Source organism: Eublepharis macularius, chromosome 14, assembly GCF_028583425.1.
Source record: "Eublepharis macularius isolate TG4126 chromosome 14, MPM_Emac_v1.0, whole genome shotgun sequence".
In the NCBI taxonomy this organism is placed as follows: domain Eukaryota; kingdom Metazoa; phylum Chordata; class Lepidosauria; order Squamata; family Eublepharidae; genus Eublepharis; species Eublepharis macularius.
The window spans coordinates 43795071-43817827 of record NC_072803.1 but is presented as its reverse complement, the minus strand read 5'-3'; the positions used below and the strand labels follow the sequence as shown (position 1 = coordinate 43817827).

General features: G+C 47.5%; 2 protein-coding genes across 2 annotated transcripts; one reads left to right on the top strand and one right to left on the bottom strand.

Moving 5' to 3' along the window:
• Positions 1-5037: 5037 nt before the first annotated feature.
• RNF208 (ring finger protein 208) lies at positions 5038-7131 on the top strand. Its single transcript, XM_054998339.1, has one exon. It carries the CDS (start codon positions 5449-5451, stop codon positions 6247-6249), a length of 801 nt encoding a protein of 266 aa, XP_054854314.1. The 5' UTR covers positions 5038-5448; the 3' UTR covers positions 6250-7131.
• Positions 7132-19179: 12048 nt separating this feature from the next.
• Positions 19180-21007, bottom strand: LOC129342346 (uncharacterized). The gene has a single exon (XM_054998052.1). The coding sequence runs from the start codon at positions 20604-20606 to the stop codon at positions 19470-19472; it is 1137 nt and encodes a 378-aa protein (XP_054854027.1). The 5' UTR covers positions 20607-21007; the 3' UTR covers positions 19180-19469.
• Between the last annotated feature and the right edge of the window lie 1750 nt (positions 21008-22757).

Here is a 22757-nt window from a genome sequence, read left to right as displayed (position 1 = left end):
GAGAAGTGGCTGCCATCAGCTGGCACCCCAGGACAGGAGCAAGCGAGGCTGGATTGGAGACAGGCAAGAAAAGGACGGGGCCTCTGGCGGGAGCTGAGAAGGACCACCTAGCTTGCTCGTCTGCCTTTCAGATAACCTCTAGTGACTGGGCCTTGGAGCCATCGGCAGCACGCCTGGAACGGAAGCAGGAGAGAGGGGCCATTTGGATGGCACTGTAGAGCTGCCATAGTAAACAAGGCCCTGTGGAGATACAAGCCAAGCTTGGTGAGAACATCATTTGGTGTGTTATCTTTGGAACTAGCCTGTGTTGGTGTGTCTTGGGGCAACTGGGAAGTGCGCGCGCGTGTAAGTAGGTATGTAGGCGTGCAGGAGATGCGTACCCTCTAGTGTTTGTCAGATAAAAATAGGTACACTTGTTTAACATCACGTGAGTTCCTAAGAACAGAGCAGAGAGCAAGAGACAGATGCAAGCAGATTCCAGGGGCTTCTGTGGGCAGCATTGCCCTAACATATACCTCTGTATTATTAGTAGTAGTAGTAGTATTAGAGAAACATTAATGTACATGGCTATTTACAGAGTCACTCCTCCTCCCCTCCTCCAAAAGATTCCTTTGTCCAATACAAAGGAAGCTTGACTCTCAAAAGCGTATACTCTAGAAATCTTGTTGATCTTTAAGGTGCAACTGGACTTGAATCTTGCTCTTCTGTTGCAGACCACCATGGCTACCCACCTGAAACTACCCCAAAACGATGGCACGCTGCCCCAAGGAGCTTACATTAAAATGGTAGAAAACATCTTTAGATTCAAGGCAGACCCAAAGGAATAGTTCTTTATACACCAAGTTATTACACTTGTGGAATCTGTTCCTGCAAGACGTGGTGATAGGTGCTAGTTTAAATGGCCCTTAAAAAAATAAGTCAGATGACACGGAGGAAAGGTCTAGCAGTACCTGTCAGGCATGGTACTTAAATAAAGGATCTGTGCATAGAAGCAGGCTACCTCTGAATGTCAGATGATGGGACAAGCGGTCTTGAGAGGTGTTGCGTTCATGGCCCAGCTTGTCCTTGTTGGAGAGAGAACCGTAGACCATGTTGCTGCAAAAGGCAATGTGGGAAGATGCACGTTCTCCAGAACTGAATAACTTACAGTCATTGTTACCAGTCATAGCAGAAGCACTTATCAAAGCCCCACCAGTTTGAGTGTGACATTTTTCAGGATAACAGAAGCCAAATAATCCCCAATAGGTCTGCACCTCCAGGAGCTTACAATTAAAATTTTGATAAATAGAAGAAGGGAGATTAAGGAAATAAAGGACTTTTTCTGAATATTTCCACACTTACACGTGTATACAAGGGGATACTACTGATCAGTATATTTTTAAATTTTACAGATCATCCCATCCCTAGTGCTATAGCAGGTGGCCTCTCAAACCTCAGCATATATTGTCAGTGTTTTTCGACTGCACCAAATCAACCAACCTTGCTGCTGCTGAAGACAGAGATCCATTCAGTTAATAGCTGTGGACAGACAATTCACTTGCCACACGTTTTCCTAGCCTCTTTTATGCTCTCTGTGCTAACAACCACCACATCTCATGACAGCAAATTCCTAAGTTGATTTTATCTTTGGCGGAGAATTTATAACTCTTCCTCCTGAGATTTCTGTTCAGCTTTTGAGGCAGTTTCCATGTAGGAATCCCATGTCATCTTCACAACAGTCCCCTGAGGTAGGAAAAGCTGGAAGAAACATTTAAACCTGAGTCTCCCAAGTCCAGCACGGTATCAGCTACTCACCTCTTCTTGCTCTCATGGCCTGTCAGTAACCTAATAAAGCATCCATTTCAGCTTGAACTGGGGTTTCCCCCCAATGCAGCTGAAGGCAGTTAGATAAAGAGATTGCTATTCAAAATATCTGCAAAACAGGATTTGCAGGTTTTTGTATTGCTTCCAAAAACTTGCAAAACCTGTTTGACCAGTGAGATCAAGGAATGTATTTGAACACTCTCGGGAAGCCACAGCTCTCTAAAATACTTTCAGCTCTCTTTAAACCAAAAACAAAACTACATGTCTCCAGCCTTACTTTTCCCATCTTGGAACTGGACAGTCATTGTTGAAATAGAGGAAAAGTGACCAGGCTCAGTTTGGTAATTACCAGCAGCTGGTACAGCAACGATAATTAATTTTCTTTTATCAAATGTTTCCTGTTGTTGAGGAAGAAGAAAGAAATATTTGAAGAAGAGCCTTGTGTGACTCACAAATTTCCACCATTCAGAATAAAACCAAACCACATGCTTGCTTTGTTTCAAAACTCTTTCCGGTGCTGTTACATTTCCATTCTGACTGAGTGTATCACATCCTCCAACACTTACTTGTGACAGCCCAGTTTTCATACCAAAATTTGCTGCTTTGTAAGCCATTGCTGGAGGCTCTACTTTCTGCTGCACATCCAATCCTGTAGTCTGCCACAGTGTGCCTTGTGCTATTTGAAAAGCCAGGAGTTTGGTTACAACTCAGTTATGAGCCAGTTTGGTTTGGTGTAGTAGTTAAGAGTGTTTGTCTTGGGGAGACTGAGGTTCAAATCCTCGCTCAGCTATTAAACTCACCAGGTGACGCTGGGCTTGCCACGTTTTCTTAGCCAACCTACCTCACCTGGTCGTTGTAAAGATAAGACAAATAAGGAGAAAGTCATATGTACTGTCCTGGGCTCTTTGGAGGAAGGCCAAGATAACAATGAAATAAATAGATATGCTAGGAAAACCTGAATTGTCGTGCAAACTGTTATTAACAGTTTGAACTATAGATGCAGTGTGCGAAAGGGCAGGCTGTGTGCAGCAAGGTACCCGAGTGTTCAGGTAAATGTGCATACATTTACATGGCTATGCACTGGAGACACAATGAATTCACTTCCCATTCAGAAATTCAGGTTCTGGGAAGGGAGCTGAACCCCGAAGAAATGTAACCTATACTTTGTCTCAATAAGGCATCTCCAAACACTAAAAGAGAGGAACAGTGATTTACCAGTGGCAGGGATCAGAAGGTAAAGAACATCCCTGGTAAACTGGGACAGTTGGAGTGCATGATACATACATATGAAATGAGATAAATTATTCTCTTTAATCTGCAAAACAACCCAGAAATAATCTGGGCTGGTATTATTATCCCCATACAGTAGATCTGAGTGTGAGGGTATATTAAAGCTTGCCGAAGTCAGCCATTTCACATTTCAGCCCTGCTCTTAGAAAGCTTCATAAGATTGAAAGCTTGCTCCCCTCCTCTTCATCTGCAAGCTTCAACTTTAGCTGGTCCAATATAATTTCATTCCCCTGGTGTCTACAGCCTTCTTTCGTCAGAGCTCTACAGTTCCCCAGGGAGAGGAAATGACTACGGAACCTGTTTCAGTCTGTGGTTTAGATCTTGAAAAGAGAGGCTGCAGCAGTGGCTGGAGCATAACTGAGCAGCAACAGGGCAGGCGTTCATTCTTGCATATTGTGGTTCTTATCTCAACCACATACAAACTGTTTGGCTGAGCTTGGAAACTTTGCCTGTTGCATGCACCAGGTTTCAGATGTGCCTGTGTCTGAGTGGGTTAGCTGTTTGTGTTGCGGGCTGTTGAAATTAACACTGCAAGAAACCACAGCATCTCCTTTTCCAAGCCCAGTAGCAGGCGAAAGTCTTCCTTACATTCCCAAAATGAGAAGTTATTGAAGTTTGAACCAAACTGGAATTTATTCACCCACCCCTGCCAAAGAAGTGCTGCCTTAATAATGGATGTATGGAGGACTAGTTGTAGTTAATCAGAGGCAAAAGAAGATGTATGTTGTATGTGCTGAAAGGCAATTGCCGTTTTTCAGTTATGTTCTTGGATTTCCAGCCTTGGCCCTGGCACTGCAAATAGCTTCCGAGCCCTTTGTGCAGCTCAAAGAGTGTGGCTGTTGTCCCAGGGCAAAATGAACAAGCCAAATAGGTGCCCAGAGGGCTTGGAACTTTTACCATTTTGCAATCTGTTTTAGAGAGTCAGAGCCATTTTTCTTTTGAATATATATAGTCATGTAAAAAATGTAAGGAGGTGTGGGTATCAAGAATCTTCCCCATGGCAATGGCTGTGTGCATTACCCTGTGGTGTAGCTAGCTGCAACTCCCCATACAATAGTGTGCACCCCAGATTTTCAAAAAGGAAAAGAGGAAACAGTTGTGAACTAGGGGAAAATTGAACCTTTCGAATAGTCCAAATAAGGACAGGCCCCAGTGCATTGTGGAATGTCAGAAGAGTGCGCTGTCCTGTCACAACTGCCTATCACAGCGTAGGACAAGTGGAATGATACTTCGAATTGGAAGCAACCTTTCAGGTTGCACAGAACTCCTCTTGGGGAGGACAGGTGTTTGAGCAAAAGTCATAGTAAGGAATACTGGTTTCTGTTTTGTATTTTTTACAATGCTGAGGTGCTGATTTGGGGGAGTGGAGGACAGCAGAGAACTCAGCAATGCTAAAACAGCACTTGGGTCACTGGTGGCAAGGCTGTAGGAATGTGTTTTAATTCAAAGGGGGGGGGGGCTTTTGCTTCAGCAAGGAAAGAATAAGCAGTAGGTTCCAGTCCAAGCATGTATTTCTGCAAACACTGTTAGATTTTTTTTTAAAAAAAGATCTGCTTTGTCTTCCAGACATTCCTGCAAGCGCCACAGGAACACATTGTGGAGACAGAGCTGGCAGGCCAGGTCTGTTTCCTGTGAAGAAGCTGCCAACTGCCAGGTGGGAACCTGTTGCTTTGCGCCTGAGCAGGATGCGTTTCACCTGAGGATCTCTCTCCAGTGCCTGCCCCTGAGGAAGGAGCTTTGCAGAAGTCTGTGACCAGGCGAGTGGGAGAGACAGGGGAAAGTCAGAGCTCTGGAATTTGCAAAACACATTCTTGAGCCTGGTCAGGATCTCCTCGAATGTAAACAGGAATCAAGGCCCTGTGGGGGAGGGGCACCTGCAGGGAGGATCCAGAGGCATAGCACAGGCTGCCCGGATAGCATTCCATCCGGAGATGCAGCTTCAGCCTGACTTACCTGCAGCCAAGGTGGTTTAGCCCTGTGGTGGGGAAAAAACCCAAGCCCAGCCTGCATTGGCTTTGTTCATCTAGCCAGTTCATCCAGCCAATCCCACCCGTCTCGCTGCTGCGAGGTGCTACAGTTTGGCCGACCCAGCTGCGCTCTGGAACACAACCCCCAAAGTTCCACCAGGAAACGGATTGTTGTAACTCAACACAGCCCTTGCCACACAACCTGCCTTGGGAGGAATGCGTATGAAACTGGGGTCCTAGTGCTGCTGTTGCAACCCACCAGGAAGGAAATATTTTGCCGCCTTTTGCCCCAGGATGTGCCCCTGTTCTAGCGGCTTTTTCCAGCATTGCCGCTTCACGGCCCGCACACGATTCAAAGCCTGGCCTATCACAAACACCTTCTAGCCTCATGCAGGAGACCTTTGGAGAACCCAGAGCCACGGACAGTAATGTTAAGAACCTCCTCATGTCATGTCTGAAAGGGCAACAGGTCATCATCAAAATGGAGGCCATGAAGATCATCCACCCGGAGAAGTTCTCGGAACTGCAGAACTCCCAGTCACGCTATGTCCCTGCTCCTCGCCGCGAGGCCCCACTTGTTGCCAAACGGGCCTGGCCTTCGGAGTCGGAGATCATCGTGAACCAGGCCTGTGGGGACATCCCAGCCTTAGACAGTAACCCAGCCGCCCTGGGGTTGTCTCGGACTCCCCCTCTGCCCCGGCGTGAACGGGTCTACCAAGGACAGCGCAAAGGCAGCTCAGAGATCTGCTACCACCGCCAGCCACCACCATCAGACGAAGTGATTGTCAACCAGTACGTGTTGCATTCTTCCACCCCGTGCGAGCCACTAGAGTGCCCGACGTGTGGCCACATGTACAACTTCACCAACAAGCGCCCTCGCATCCTCTCGTGTCTGCACTCTGTATGCGAGGAATGCCTGCAGATCCTGTACGAATCCTGCCCAAAGTACAAGTTCATCTCCTGCCCCACCTGCAAGAGGGAGACCGTGCTGTTCACTGACTACGGACTGGCAGCACTGGCGGTGAACACAAGCATCCTCAACAGACTTCCGGCCGAGGCTCTTTCTACCAACCCTGTGCAGTGGAGCAGCGACGCTGACCGCAGTTGCTATCAAACCTTCCGCCAGTACTGTGGGGCAGCTTGCACTTGCCACATCCGAAACCCACTGTCTTCCTGCACCATCATGTAAGCAGCGTGCTCCTGCCTTCCCCCCTGGTTCCACCTGTACCCCTCCACCACCCTGGGCAGAGGGACCGTGAAAGAGTGGAGATCCCAGTTTGGACAGGTTTATTGGTCCATTGGCTTTACCAGATTTTGAACCATTCTGGCCCCAGAACCAGCCTCTGCTGAAAACCAACATGAGTTTACATGGGGGAAGTGGAGAGAGTCATGCTTCTGAAGTGCAGGGAACATTGACACACCCTGCAGCAAAAGAGGATGAGAGAAAGGGGCTCAGCACCTGCATGAAGGATGGAAGATGGGCCATCAGGAATTATGGTGGAGAGAAAGCTGTCAGCAGGACCTCACAGCCCAGTGCTATGTTCATCCTTCAGGTCTCCCTCTTTCCTTCTCTGCAGCCTCTTAGCAGCCGAAGTCCCTGGGTTTCATCTCCCCAGGCAGCATTTTGTCCTTCCCTTTGGCTCATGGTGTGGGGTGCTAGCAGGGCAGCTTGGGTCATGTTTCTACCAGCAGCTTGGACAGGAAAGCCACCAAAGTTAAGAAGAGTGAGAAGCAGCCAAAGGAGATGGCACGGTGCGGGCATCCCAGAGAAGCAGTGCTAGGCAGGGCCTGTGCCCGTGGTCAACTCAGATGCCAGTTTCTTTTTTCTTAAGTTATTTGCCAAAGCTTCCGTTTCTGTGCCCAAGCTTTTGTGCATCCAGCTTTGCTGCTGCCAATTGAAAGACAGTTGCCAACAAACTTCCTGGAAGGGTCCCATTTCCTGATGTCCTTGAGGGAAGCTTTTTAAAGATATGTTTTTTTAATCCTCGTTTTGGAGGATCTCTGTTCCTCATCACTGTTTTAGAAATGCATCTTGTTTGGGCCCTGGCCGTTAATAAAACGGATTAAAGTTGCGATGATCCTTCTTGGGTTGCGTCTGCGTTAGGGAAAAGAAGAGCCATGTCCAAGCCAAAAGGTACAGGCGTAGCCCTTTCCACAGGTAGCACTGTCCTTCCCCCTGGAGGAAGGAAGAGTTCACCCAACAGCTAGCCAACCACCCTCTTGCTCCGTTATGAGAGCGCTGTGGGCAAAGATGTACTGGTTGATGAGAAAGGACCATCTTGTGGGGTGGGGGGGGGGCAAGGAGGTAGCTTTCTGCACTCAGTATTGTTTGCTTGTTTGAATTTATGCTGGGAAGGGGTGGGAGTGCAATGCCATCTTCCTCTTGCAGAGATTGGTCTCTTGGGGTCCATTTTGTGCCAAGCAAAAATAAATAAATGAAAAAATAACCAAGCCATATTTAGCTAGATGTCTGGCTAACAAACAAGCCCTCCCAGTAGATGAGGCTAGAGACTTGGGGTGCTGGGATTGCCTCGGATGATTATCTGATGGGGTTCTGCCCCAGGTGCTTGAGGCAGGGCAGGAAGGCATTTCGGGCCTGGCTGTCTCAAGCAAATGTTAGGCAGTGTACTGGTCAGCCTTCTTCTTTGCTATGCACTTACACGTGCACATCTTTCCAGCAGCTAAACTCAATGATAGGCACCCTCACCTGCCTACTGACATCGCCAAGTCTAGACCATAGATCAACCAAATTTGGCCAGTAACGCCAAATTTGCAATCCAGGAAGCAAGTCCAAGGGAAGTTGAGGATTGGGCTAGAGAGATCAAGAGGTGAGGTGGATGCAGCTTGTTGATTGTCATAACTGTGGCAACGTTTCAAGTGGTGGGGAGGTCTGACCTACAGTCCGTGTCCCGGACACATCTGGCAAAACAAACCAATAGCTCAAGCTGAATGTTTTCTAAGACTTTGGGGCTGGCTTACTGGCTAAGACCTCTGCACTTGGGTTCAAAGGATGCTCCTAGTAAGCATGTATCTACAGCCATGTATCTGCATCAGATGCAAAGAGATGGAGGCCTGGATGGTTTCCAGATAGGATGCGGTCTTCAGAGCAAACCCAAGAGTAGTAGCTTGCATAGGGTGTGGTGGTTCTGGTCCCCAAAAGTATCTGTGATTTTCCTGGAGGAAGGTCTGCCAGCCTTATGCCAGGTTACTAGAAAAGCTCATCCAAACCCCAATCATGATGTTTCTTGTAGCCCAAAAGGCCACGGAGGACGTCAGGGTGGTCTCCCAAGTGGAAACAGGGCTGAGAAGAGGCTGTGGTTTAACACCTCCCCTCTATGCCGATTCCTTTGGGCTGCTAGTTGCGACAAAGCTTTTGTTTTATACCTGGTCTTGTTAATCCCCCACCCCCGAACTGAATCCCCAAAATAAAGATATACTACTGAATCAATCTCCATTCGGAATGTCTCGTGCCATGGGAGGGGTGGGTGGCACAGATGGGGCATAGCAGGCCAAGAAGCCAAAGATGGATAATGAGAGCGAATGAGAGACATTTTTCATAGCTACGCTGCAAACCTAAACTTGTGTGATGGCCATTTCTTCCCCTAAGGGAACCTGGAGAATGGAACTGCAGTTCTGTAAGAATAGAAAGGGGTGGCTGGGGATTCCTTGCACCATCTCCAAACTGCAGTTCCCAAGACTCCTGGGTGCCTGAGTGAGCCACCAAGGATCTACTCATACAAAAACACTGTGTTTGTAGTATATCTACACCATAAGCCAGTCTGCACATGCACACTTCCCACTTGGTAGCTTGCAGGTATGAATAGATCACCAGATCCAGATTTAGGGTTACGCTGGCTACAGTTAAAGATAAGATAAATACAGTTAAATAAGATAAAAAAGGTAAATCCCAGCCTAAGCACCCATCCAAACTTGGACTGAGAACTGACAATTTAGATTTTCAATATCCTTTATCTGAGAACAAGAAGACAGTATTTTTATGCATGGGGACAGCGGATCCAAGTTCAAATCTCCACTCTGCCACAGAAGTTCACTGAGTAACCTTGGGCGAGTCACTTTCTCTCAGCCCAGCTTGCTTCGCAGGGTTGTTGTTTAGAGGATCAAGTGGAAGAGGGGAGAATGTTGGAAACCACTTTGGGTCCCTGTTGGGGAGAAAAGCCGGATATCGTTGTCTAAATAAATAAGATAATCTGATGCTGGCTGTTGCTGATTATATATCCCCAGGCAGAGCTTTCCTTTTACCTCAGACACCAAGTGGAGGGCCCTTCCCACAACTGACTGTAAATCATGAAGGTTTGTCCTAGTGGCTTTGGGCAAGTCAATCTCAGCATAATCTTATTTGCAAGTTTGTTGTGAACATAAAACCATATCCTTTCCTGGTTTTCTTCATGACATGTAAATGTGATTAGTGAAAATAAACAGAGGAGTTATTTTATCATTACCACCTTAGCACTGTGCCGTACCTCGCAGGAGTTTAGGAAAATGTCTTTAATACTCATTGAACTTGTGGCACATTCTGCCCTCCCTCAATGGCATCTCTGGCTGTGGAAATGCCAGTTCTCATTGATGTGAAAGCTACAATTTCCTAGAATCTCTTACCCAGCACTGGCTAAATAAGAACAAAATGGGGGGGTGTAACCACACTTCTTTGCCAGGGCCAATGAAAGCCAGCACATTAACCATACTGAATTTTTTTTACAGCGAGGAGATTTTGCCCATCTGTGGCCTCCTCTCTCTCCCGTCCTGCCTCCACTTCTTTTCCCAGCCTGGGCATCCTGCTTGTCCCTCCATTGGCACCAAAGGAACAGAAAGTGACAGTATTATTGATGGGCCAATTTGATGGCGCCAGATTCTAAGGCAATTGAGGTTTTCACAGGGCAAAAAAAAATGCCCTGTAAGAAATGAGCTTGTCTGGCACAGAGAGGGGCCACGCAAGGAGCACAGGCAACCTGAGCTCAATCAAGCTTGCAACGGATACATGCCAGAGGGCAACACCCTCCCCTTCTTTTCCCCTTCCTTTGCTCCCCTCCCTCCAACATCTCCCAGCAACAATGCCAGCATCCTTTGTCCTTGTGCATTGCAAACATTGCCCCTTCGGAACTGGCAGTGCTTGAAAATATGCTGAGCTAGATTCAATGCCAAGCAGCCCATTAAATCGGGATCAATTCAGGGCAGGTGATTTAGAGCAGCCCTCTTCAACCTGATGGGAGGCAGGACCCCTTCCCCTCCCCGCCCAATTTAACCCCAAAGCTGCCTTTGAATGCAAATGCTGGAGAGAAACCAGGGGGGGGGATAACCCACACCTGCTCCTGAAAATGTGGAGGGGAGGCAGCATCTGGCTGGCCACTGTTGGAAACAGGAGGCTGGTCTAGACTGCCCACTGCTCTGATCCATCAGTGCTTATGAGGCTTGATAGCTAACTGGAATCTCCAGAGCCAGATGCTAAGGGCAAATAGCAAGGAAAGGCTCTCCTCTCCATATCCTCCTGATGGCTTCCTGGAAGTAGCAGGCTGGCCCCGGTTCAAAACAGGATGCTGGACTAGATGGACTTTCAGTTCTCCAGCAGATGATGCTCCTACTTGCAGTGCTTTTGAAGCTTTCAAAACACGGCACATCCGTCATCTCAGTAATCTTGCCAACAAATGTGCAAGGTGGGCCATGATGTCCATGGAAGAGGGGGCTTCTAAGGCTGAGAGATGGCATTAAGTGTTGCTAGATCTGAGCTGGGTGTTAACTGCAGGGTCTTGTCTTTGCAAAAAGAGAGCCTCCCTTGTTTCTGTGTCCCTGTAAGTCTGTGTCAGAAAAATTAGGTTTATTTGCATGTGGCCCCGTTCTAATACAATTAGTCTGTAAGATCTTCTTTTATATTATTAAGACTGAATCAAATTGTAGGCTTGGCTTAGTACCATGGCCTTTCCCACAAACACACACCCCCTTTAAATTTTTTAAACATCCAGCCAGAAGAAAAATTCCGTGTAGCCTGAAAGCTTGCATGCCACATCAGGAACTCTGGCAGGTCCTCATAAAGATATCATCTTACTGTCCTTGAGGAGTGTGTCACCTGCAGGCAACAAGCCACGCCTGCATACCTGGGGATGAGCAGAGAGGGACATAAACAGGAAATAGCCAAGGGATAGGAACAATGGAGGGGGGTTACAGGAAGACAAACCAGTTCCCCAAGCCCGTTTGTAAATATACAGCCTTTTGGATAAAGGAGGAGGGGATGTGGGCCATAGGCTAATTTGGTAAACAGAAGCATTTTAGAATATTTTCTTGAGTGTCTATCGGGAGTTATGCCTGATGAAATTCTTAAAGCATAATGGTATAGGGTAATTCTGGGACCATGCAGAACTTCTAGGCATTCTCTGCTTCAGTTGAACCATTTGGCCTTGAGTACAGAGCCTGTTGATAAATCCAACCTTGCATTCCTTCTCCTCCTTCCATAGTTGGCAAGTGCAGAATTATATAGCATGATGCAGAATCTATGTGCCCCCCCCAATTTAAAATTTAGTTTTTAGCTGATGCAGCCGAGATTTGCACCTAGTGAATCTGCCTGCCATTCAGCTGTTAAAACTGTGCCAAGACCAAAAAAAAAAATGGCAATTCTAACAAGGAGTTGCAACACAAACTGTTCTGCAGTGCAAGCCCAGGAGGCCAAAGTTGCCCTGTGTGTAACCAGATACAGTCTGCCACCTTTGGCAGAACTCTGCCAAGGCAACCCAATTCTGCACCACTTAAAGCTGATCTGTACAAAGTGTGCACATTAAATGGAACGTCGGACAATGTACATCTAGCCACCAAATGCAGGGGAAGAACAACGGGAAAATTTCTCCCACTCCCACTGAAATCTTGAGATTTCAGTAGGAATAATCCATATTATCTCAAGGACTGGTAACTTGGTTGCTGTGTTTTTAAAAAGGAAAGCTGAAGAACTCAAGGATCTGATCCATTTATGTGCTGTCATGGTTGCTAAGGAGGAAAGGCTCAGCGCACGCACGCACACGCTTCCATAGTTTGATCTGCACCCCCACATATAGGACAGGGTAGAAAGAGGAAGTGTCTAATTTGGCAGGACTGCTGATGGTGAGCTGTGATGTGGAGACAACCGTGTGGAAAGGCATAAGCGTGACTGAGATGAGAGAGGAGCTCGTGAGGCTTAGCAGTCCCTGGAAGCCGAGTAGCAGCCAAGGAGATCCTCGTTGCAACAAACCCATCCAATAGATCACCCAATGAAACTGACGGGCAGTAGGACCCAGACAGATCAAAGGAAGCGATTTTGCAGGCAGTGTCTTGAAGGTTTATGGAACTCACTGCCACAACATGTAATGTCAGACATTGGTTTCTCTGGTTTTGAAAGAAGGGATTGATGCAATTCTTTGACGGATAGAGTCTTTCAACAGTTAATGGCCAAGATAGCTAAATGAGGATTTCATATACAGAGGCAGCATCTCTGAGAATCAGACACTGGAGGAAAACAAGAACAACATTAGAAAAATAATTTGTCTGGTCCAGAGAATTCTGTTTTCCACAGTGAAGAATGTGATGCCTGAATCAGTATCACGCAGCAAGTAGGGAGGAGCAGGGGGCCATGGTAACTTGCCGAAGGAGGCTGCTATCACGTTCCCACCGTTTCATTGCTTAATGTCAAAAATGAGAGCTGCTGTGGCTCAAATCGAAGCAAAATTATACTCTGTACCTGCTCAGAGATATCAGAAGGATTTCTTGATTAGGGCATACTGCAGTCTCAGATTAATTTGTAAATTAAGCAGTGTGTTTTATGTGCAGTTGCTTGCCATTTTCACACTGCATAGCGCCCTCTACTGGTTTGTATTCATTTCCAGATATTTGCCACATTTACTGAAATACTTTTTGTCTAATAGATATATTTAAAGTATATACTCAAAGGCCCCAGCACAGCTACCTGTGCTGTTTAGTATGTTGATAGGCCCAATAAAGGAGGTTGAGGTGATGGTTGAGAATGGTACTCATCACATGCTTCCTTATTTCAGAATAGGGTTGCCAGCCTCCAGGTGGTGGCTGGAGATCTCCCGGAGATCTCCCTGTGGCCTGATCTCTCCAGGCCACAGAGATCAGTTCACTTGGAGAAAATGGCTGCTTTGGGGGGTGGACTCTGTGGAATTATGCCATGCCAGGGTCCTTTCCCTCCCCAAACCCCACTTTCTCCAGGTTTCACCCCTCAGATCTCCAGGAATTTCCCAACTTGGAGCTGGCAACCCTATTTCAGAATGTGTGACCTGGGGACTACATGCTGATGAGAAAAACAAGTTCCGGTGCTACTCCCATTCGTTCATAGCTGCTGCTTCTTAGTTTATTAGAAGAACTCCGCTGCATCAGAACAGTGGTCCATCTAGTTCAGCAGAGCATAGAGGCCCAATCTTTCCCTTGGTGCTGCCCCACACCAACCAGCATTCAGAGGTACACTGCCTCTGACCACAGAGGTTCCATTTTACTGTCTCCGTGAATGGCTATTCACAGACCTATCCTCCTTTATTTGTTTCTAATTTTCTTTTACAGCCATCTATGCGAAGCTGTGGCAGTCATTTCAGCTTCAGCAAATGGCATTTCAAACAACAGGATCACATTTATAGGGCTGCCAAAAAAAATTGTGAGTGGAGAAAGCCTTGAGGTTAAGAGGCAGAGGTCTGTGCAAAAAAGCCTTGAAATGCCATCCCAAGCAAAATTACATCCTCCTAAGTCCGTTGTGGACTTACAAAGGTGTAACCCTGCTTAGATGGCACTTTTGTTCACCTACAGTGTACATTGCAAAAAAAAATTTAAAATGTAAATTTTAAAAAAGCTAAGGGACAAAAAACGGGTGCGACTCATTTCTCACAACAGCTCCCCAAGTGATACTTTTAAAAAGTCCCCCCCCCCCCTTTTTCAAGTCTGTTGGCAATCTTGCAAGAAAAGCAAAAGGAAAAAAATTCCAAGTTGCAGTTTATTTTGGGATCCAGGTTGACTGAAACCCATTGACTCCTCCAGGCCTTGACCTGCTTGCTGTCACTCCTCTGGTCAATGCCCAAAGGCCTTCCCCCTGCCTCTCCACCCTCCCTAGGCTGGTCAGCTAGTGGGTACCACAAAGCTCATGCGTGTTGCCAGGCAACAACTCAGGCAGGCACCAATCACGTAGGCTCTTTCCCTGTCCTCCTCTTCTGAAACATGTACGCACACATGCGTGAGGCCATGTGGGCTTTTCCAGCTCAGCTCCCTCTGGCGGTTTCTGCAAAGCATCTGTATTCAGCAAAGGCCCAGCTATGAAGGCAACTGGCAGAAAGTATTAAGGGATGCAAGAAAGATCCCCAGTCCCCGTCTTCTTGCAACTCCCCCTAAAGGTCTTGCTATATATAGGCACTCTCAATGAAAGCTTTGGGTTTGCTTCTCTCCCCAGATTAGCTGGCAAGAGGCAAATTCTCCTTGAAAATGTTTATGTAAAGCTGTTCTTTATAGGCAACCTTCCCCAAGTTCTTAAATGAGGTCACCTCACCTCTATGTAGAAATTAGGGTTGCCAGCTCCAAGTTGGGAATTCCTGGAGATCTGGGGGGGGGGGGGTGAAACCTGGAGAAAGTGGGGTTTGAGGAGGGAAAGGCCCTTGATACGGCATAATTCCAGAGAGTTCACTCCCAAACATAGCCATTTTCTCCAGGTGAACTGATCTCTGTGGCCTGGAGACCAGTTGTAATTCCGGGAGATCTCCAGTCACTACCTGGAGGCTGGCAACCCTAGTAGAAATGGCAAAAGATTATTGATGAGGCTTTATCTATCCATCATATGCTTATCCTTCCTCCAAAAAGCAGGGCAAGCTTCTTGTTACTTAAGGAGAATAACTAAACTATCCGCGGGAAAAGTCGATTTCCAGATTTTTTAAAAAGGAGATTGAGAACAAAACTGCCAGCATCGAATTGTATAAACCTTTTTGGAAGGCAGTGTACAACTCTGGTCACTCACTTTCAAAATGACACCATAGAGCTAAAGAAGGGCAATCAAAATGAGCAAGGGATGGAGACACCGTTCCTATAAGGAATGGCTCAGATGACAGGTTTTATCATTTTGGAAAAAGTCTGGAGTGGGGCAAAGAAACTACATAGGAGAGGTTTGTGCAAGGCTGCTGTTTTTTTTCTCCCCAGTTGCAACAAAGCCAATTTGCAGAAGGGTTCAGGGTGGATAAAAGGACTCTTGCACCCAGCACATGATTAATTTATGGAGCTCGCTGCCACAAGATAACAGCATTTGCAGCTATCTTAGATAGCTTTGAGTATTAGATTTGCAGAAGGCAGGCCCATTAGTTGTGGTAGCAAAACAGAACCTCCAAGTATAGAAGATGCATACCTTTTAAACATTGGATGCTTTAGCTATACAACTAAAAAGGGCTGTTGCCTGTGTAGGGGCATTCCTGGAGGTCAGTACTTCAGTTTCAATGTGTTTCATACAATCTTCATTAATAGCTTGCAAACAGTTGAGATGCATTGTACATAAACACATTGACCAATGGGCAGGCTATTAGAGATGCATGGAAATGGATGGCTTTTCACAAGATGAGGATCTCCTTTTCCTTACAGATTGACATTCAAAGACTATCCGATCCCAAATCATATCATTTGCCATATGGATTATCACATTATATTGTCATATTTTGGCTATGGCTGCATGCATTCATTTTGATATGGGTTGGCGTGTAGGACCATTATTCCCAAATTGTGTGCAGCAAAACATAAATAAAATGTTTATGTTCCTGGGAGCCTAAAACGATTACTCACAGAGAAGGCTTCTTACTGCACCTCTACAATATACAGTACTTCTTCCACACAGCTGTGTACTCAATGTATGTAATTCTGCCATCTCTCTGCATGGGGTCATTCAGATGCACTATAGAATTCCCTACTCTCAAATGAGGGTACTTGTTGCATCTCTGTATGAATCAGAGTTCTGAACTTGCACTCCATTTAGGAAGAGGCATGCTTAACATGAAGAAGCACAGCATTTCAGGAAGAGAAACAGCACTTCAGCTAGCAGAAACCTGGTCAATTTGAATCTATAGAGGCACCAGAAGAGGACCAGTGATTTTAAGGTATCATCACTTCCTGATTTGCCGGGCTGCCTCCCTTAGGCATTTGAACTGACTAGGTTGTTCCTCTGACCACTGAGAATTTACCCTGGCTCTGGCCCACTGACCAGGTATTTTAAAATCACAACTTTGCCACAGCCCCGCCTGTGACGGTCCCTCCTCCAATTCTACCCCTTTACCAGTTTTGTGTTCCTAGTCACTTGCTGCTCCTTTTGCCTGGTACTCCTCCATCCCTAAACTGTTAATGGTACCTTCTCTCTTCTTTCAAATCCCTTCTAAAACTCTACTTTCGTTGAGAGACCTCTATCTTCACCCCTTAATCCTAACACCCAACTGAAACCAAACTTAAGTTTTAGCTTGGATTTATCCATCACCGCCCTTGTCTCCCCCTCCTCTCCACACATCATTGCCTTCCTCGCTGTTGAACTGACACTGTAATCTTCTTGGACCTGCTTTTGTACTTGTTAAATTCTGTAAGTGGACAAGCATCCTTTTGTGGAAGCAGGGCACTTCTTTCCCGATATTGCTTCATTACTGCTTTCCACCCCAGTGGGTTATTGCTGGAACAGGATGTCTCTTACGCTAAACTCCTACATTGTGAATTGAACCAGATCCAGACAACAGGACACAGAGAATGCCATGGATTTCGAAGAAGCATGCAATCTGGCCCTTGCAAAAATCAATCATAAAGTGTACCAGAGTCGTTGATTTGCACGAGTCTTCAAGCCCTGACGCTTGAGTTTCAAGAGCAGCCTTTCCCCCAGCCACCTTTTCCTGATATTGCAGTCTGGAGTTTCCTTCAGTTTACGATACCAATCCGTCCGCCACCCGTAGGAAATGCATTCCCTGGTCTAATGTGGAGGCAGAAGATGGCTGATCCTTCGCTGAATCATGCCGAAATACATTTTGCCAGGCTGGTGTGCTAGCAGCCCCTGAGTCCACCCTACTCTCACTTCCTCTTGGCTCTGCTGGCCGTTGGAAATCTTTGCTCTCCGTCTCAAGACTCTGAGTGTATGGCATACGGCTGTTACAGAGGTGAATCCAAGGCTCAGGGGTTTAATGTGAGCTAGGGTCCACACATGACATAGTAAGAAAGAAGGCGTCTGGGTACGTGCAAAGTGATTTACTCTTGCCCCTCCTGCCCCCTTGAAGTCACACATTTTGCAAATTTCCCTGTCCTGGTTGCTGGGTCCATGACCACAGGTGGCTCATACATCCAGAAGACTGACACAGTGAAAACAGACTGTACCCCTTCAGCCATGAAAACATATTTGTAATTTGCCTCAGGTAAACCTCATCCACATCGTCTCTGCTGAGTTGTCTGTAGCAGACTCTCAACATTGTTTTTAGTCATTTATTCCCCATCCTCCTTCACAGGGTTGCTCTGTTCAGCCATTGAGATTTCGTAACAGTCAGTACTGCTTCCCCCTCCCTTTCTGTGGGGTCTGTTCTTTCTGAACAAGTTATATGAAGTGGCGTTAGGGTTTGAGCATCAGCACAGGGTCTGGGTCTCCCTCTGACGATTGCTAGAGGGTCTCGGGCCAGCCACTCTCAGCGTAACCAACCTCACAAGACGCTTGTTGTGAGGATAAAATGGAGGAGAGAACCATGTCATAAGACACTCTGGGTCTCCATCGTGGGGGGGGGGAAGCAGAGAATAAATACTGGTGTAGTGGTCAGGGTGTTGGACTAGGATCTGAGAGATTCAGGTTCGAATCCCCAGTCTGCCACGGAAGCTCACTGGGTGACCTTGGGCCAGTCACATACTCTCAGATAAAGTGGAGAAGGGGCGAATGCTGCTAGTTGCTTTGGGTCCTCATTGAGGAGAAAGGCAGGGTATAAATGATGTAAAAAAATTAAAAATAGGACAACAAAAGGATCACACTAGCATTCTCCTCTATGCTTAAGATCTCCCTACAAATAGAAAACCAACATAAGCTACCAGAGCAGAGGGACAGAACCCTTTCCCCTTCTGTGCTAGCTTTCTAGCTGCATGTTAGAATCTAGCACCTGCGCTCTGGAGTGTTGTAGCCCATACTTCTACCTCCATATTCTTCCACCTGTGAAAACCAGGTCTGAGAGAGGGAACAAGCAGAGCGATCAGTTGCAAAGGAAGACCGGCTCCTTCAGCTAAGCTGGATAAGGGGAAATTAGGCCTACGGGCTGCCCTCATCTGGGTGGTGCAAGGAGGTCAGGTGTTCTTCCTTTAACACGGTTGGGGGAGCAAAGAGACAGGGTAGAGAGTATCTGAGCATATACAGAGTGATTTCCCCTCACTGGAGGATACACACACACCCCGAGAACAGAGATCAGGCTCCACGGGGAGTGTGCTGCAGGCAGAGCAGAGAGTCAGCTTGTGTCATTTGGGAAACCAAGCACCAGAATTGCAACACGCCTCGCAATGTGCGGAGGAAGCAGGACCCGCCCCACCTTTCCTCTGCTTCCCCACCCTGAACGTGATACTCTGCGGAAGATCAGGATCTCTTTGTACAAGCATAGTCAGCGGGCCTTGAATGCAAGTGCTTGCATTCAAACCAACACCACAACTAAACGAGCTATTAAGGGGTTTTGAGATTATTTCGGGCTTCACTCAAGCCAGCAGAATTCAGTTCCCATGATAACCCAGGGCGAGGGCCTTTGCTTCAGGAAACGGCAAATCCCTTGAGGCCTAGCAGCATCAGGAGGCTAGCAGATTCCACCGCCTGTGGACCCCCCCCCCAATAGCTCTATTCTCTTGCCTTGGCTCTGTCTCCCACACATATAGTCTCCTTTGGCTGCTAGTAACACTCAGGCCCTCTGGGCCTTAGCAGTGACTTTACCCACCAGCTATAACAACCTTCTACTTCCTTCATAGCACTGACTGATAACATTTTGCGACTGCTTCTCCCACCATGCAACAAGAAAGTTTGCGATCAACAACAGATGACCTGCAGCAAGCGTGTATCCAGCCACTTGCCGTTAGGACAACAGCTTTTCACCTATTGAACAGCCAAAGAGAGCAAGCTGCAACTCTGAGCTAACTTTAGGGTGCTTTTAATTTTGGAAACTGAATGTGGGGCCACCAACCCCCTCTGTTTCAGAAAGGCTAAAAAAAGATGGGCTTCTCCTGACACCACCAGGGTGCTGGGTAGTTAAGTGGTAAGTGCAACTTTCTAAGGCTCAGTCCAGCAAAGAGACGGGAGGAAAAGACTCATGAACCCCAAAGTTCTGTTTAAGACAGTGGAGCCGGCAGGGCCGGGAAGAGGAGGGGGCGGCTATCTGAATGGCTCAGCCAACCCGTTCCTTCAGTCTCCATCTCGTTTAAACGCTATTTGTCCAGAATAAGGAAGAGCAACAGCAGCAAAACGATGGGCAAGAAGACAAGTAAGAGGCTCAGCATCTCGGAGATGAGAAGTCCCACCAAAGCTAAGCGGTAGCACCAACGGCAATGCTGTTCCAGGCGGGCCAGCCCGCTGATAAGGGAAGGAGGGTAGCGGAGGCAGGGCAGGAAGCCGACCATGCGGGTGGTATGGAAGCGGACCTGGAAGTGGTGCTCCAAGCTTCCCCAGACCCCTGGACGCCGGGCTGGAAGGGCAGTAAAAGTTGGAGGAGCCACTGCCGGGCCCTGCTCGGAGTTCATCAAGAGCATCTCCTCTTGCAGCTTGCAGATCTCCCACTCCATCATGGGCGTCTTTTGGCGGCAGATAGGGCAGCGCACACGCCCGATATCCGCAGCGCTGGATGCCTCCATGATGGAACGCAGGCACTGGTCACAGAGCACGTGGCTGCAGTTCAGCAAGGCTGGCCTGCGTTTGTCTTGGTCATACAGTTCTGTGCAAATCGGGCACTCCTGCTCGTCCATGCTGTCGTCCTCTGTCTGGATGCAGCAGGACTGTGTTACAATACCCGGCTCTCCTCTGCTGAGAGCCCAGCCCCTGGTTTCCAACAGGCAACTGTGTTCCACCTCTGCCATGTTTTCCTCCATAGGAAGCTCTTGCTCAACTCTGACGCTATAACACTCTTCCTCCACTGCAAGGGGGGCAAGCGATACCTCCTCCTCCTCCAGCACTGTGCAAGGAAGCTGACCTCCTCCAGGACGGCAGGCAGCTAAAGGCTTGTTGGGACTTGCAGGAGATTGCTCTGGATCCCCCTCCTCAGCCCATGCAGTCTGGCTGTGGCTCAGGTCCTCCTCTGAACTCCCCAAGTCTTCTGACCAGTCACTTCCTTTGCACTGGATGGTCCCCGATGCTTTCGTCCGCACTGCTGGACCCTTGGCAGCAACTCCATCCTCCTCAGCCTTTGCATCCCTAGGAGTGCCACAGCTCTGTTCCATGTCCAACACTATAGTCTGGCCAAGGGTGCCAGGAGGGGACATAGTCAAGTGGACTTCTTCCTTCTCCGGGTCACACAAAAGGGCTTGCTCCAACATTAGGCCTCCTCCTGACTCCAGAGAGGTCCCAGCCATTGCCCTCCCAGGTTCTGTCTCAAGAAAATAGCTGGCATCTGCATAGCCCTGTGGTCCCGCTGTTTTTCAGCCACAACCTCCCACTGCTCAACGCCCGGGAAACACACAGTACCCAACCTGTTCCCATGGTGCCTGGTTGTGAAATCGTCCAAAGAGAAATACAGCTTGCAGCACGGTCAGGATCTGTTTCCCAAGCAACTGCTGGAGAGACGATATTTTTGTTCTTCCCTGGTCCAGGAACAGCACTCGTTCACCTCGGTTGATGGTTCCCTGCGGCACACACTGCAGGCTCAGCCTCTTCTGAGCTCCGGGCTCTCCAAGGTTGTGCCTTTGTACCCTCCCAGGTTGCGCCTTTGTACCTTCCCAGGCTCAAGCAGCGAAGAGCTCCGACTGCCAAATGTGAGGCTGGCTGTGGCTGGGCTGGTTTATCAACTTGCAAGACTGCATGAATCAAAGCAGGAACTCAGCCCAGACCCAGGCAGCTTCCAATCCGAGGCCTGTCATGGCCCAGGGGCAGGGCTGGCTCAGCAGGTAAGTCCTTCCTGGGCCACAGGGTTTTCCTCCCTTCATCTTAGCCATTAAGCAAACGTTTGGAGAGATTCTTGTGCCTGGCGCTGCTCCATTCCCTCCACTCCAAAAGCCAGCCTCTCCCATCCCTGAACCAGCTCCATCTGTTTTAAAAATTTAAAAAAACAACGGCTCATGTGTGACTGCACATTTGTGTGTCATGATCAGAGTCTCTAAAAAAATTCTTTCTGAAGGGGAGGAAAAAAACCCAGAGTCCATTTCTTCTGTTATGCTGAATGAAAGAAGCCACCTTGTACCAAGTTAAACAGAGCTCTTGGTCTGATGGACAGATTTCCAGTGTGTTGGGCAGAGAAAAATATTTTCCAACACGACCTACCCAAGGCCCTTTAGCCAGAGACGCTGGGCCCTCCATGCATAGTATGGGGATGAGAGGGGCTTATGAGAATGCTCTGGCCATGGCTTCAATGGGGGTGGGGGGGTGGGGGTAGCTGCTACTGGTATGTTTTGGAGTCAGAACTCCACTATAGAAACCCATTAAGCAAACTACATATTTGCAATCCTGTACAGTTCTTGTCACTTCATCCAATAAAGAATACCGTGACAAGGAAAAGATACAGAAAAAGGCAACGAAAGTGACCTAGGGTCACAGCACCATCTCTATGAGGACAGCCAAAGAAGCCCAAGAGAAACTTTTCCATTTAGAAATAAAGACAACTAAAGGTGAGGGGAAGGACATGACAGGAGATTGATAAAATTATGGTGTGAGGAGAGTGGATAGAAGTTTCTCTTTCAGGTACGAAAACATGAGAAAGGAGTAAGTGTAACCCCATCACATTGATCTGCAGGCAAAAGAATCTGAACTTCCACAACAGTTTGCATGGTTAGAGTGTTGGACTAGGATCTGGGAGCCCCAGGTTCAAGTCCCCATTCTCCCATGGCTGACCTTGGGCCAGTCACTCTCTCAGCCCTACCTACCTTACAGGGTTGTTGTTAAATGGAGAAAAAGAAGAGAACAATGATGTAAATGGTTTTAGGTATCCACTGGGAAGAAAAACAGGCTATAAGTATCTATAAAAAATAATGTGGTGGTGGTGGTGGCTGACTTACATTTAAAAACAGGAGAGAAAGTAACCACTAAAAAGAACTACTGTGTATAAAGGCAGCTTGCCCCTGAACACCAGACCCTGAGAACAAACCACAGGGGAAAGGCTAGGGTCTTCAGACTTTGCTTGTGAGTTCCTCAAAGGCATCTTGCCTTTGATTCTTCAGCACAGCAGATTTTAATTTTTTAGCTTATTTATTGCTGCTTTTACTGTTTCTGCCTTTTTTTTTGCTATCTAGTATATTTGATTTTAATGCATGGATTTTTACTTTTTGTTTTGTTTATAACTTCTTTGCAAACCACCCTGATTGCTATTTCCAGGAGAAGGGTGGAGGAGACGTTGTTAAGGAGACAATGATAAACTGGTTTGCCACAGGTGCAAACAGGATGCTGGACTACATGGACCTTTGGTCTGATCCAGCTGAGCTGCTCTCACATTCTTGCACCCGCTCCTGCTTCCTTAGCGATTCATGGCAAGGTAATAGCCAGCCCAAACCAGCCAGTCACTTCCCTTTCCCTCC

Bases quoted from the DNA above. Each gene is read 5' to 3' on its own strand.
- RNF208 (XM_054998339.1), top strand. From the start codon at position 5,449: ATGCAGGAGACCTTTGGAGAACCCAGAGCCACGGACAGTAATGTTAAG.
- LOC129342346 (XM_054998052.1), bottom strand. From the start codon at position 20,606: ATGGCTGGGACCTCTCTGGAGTCAGGAGGAGGCCTAATGTTGGAGCAA.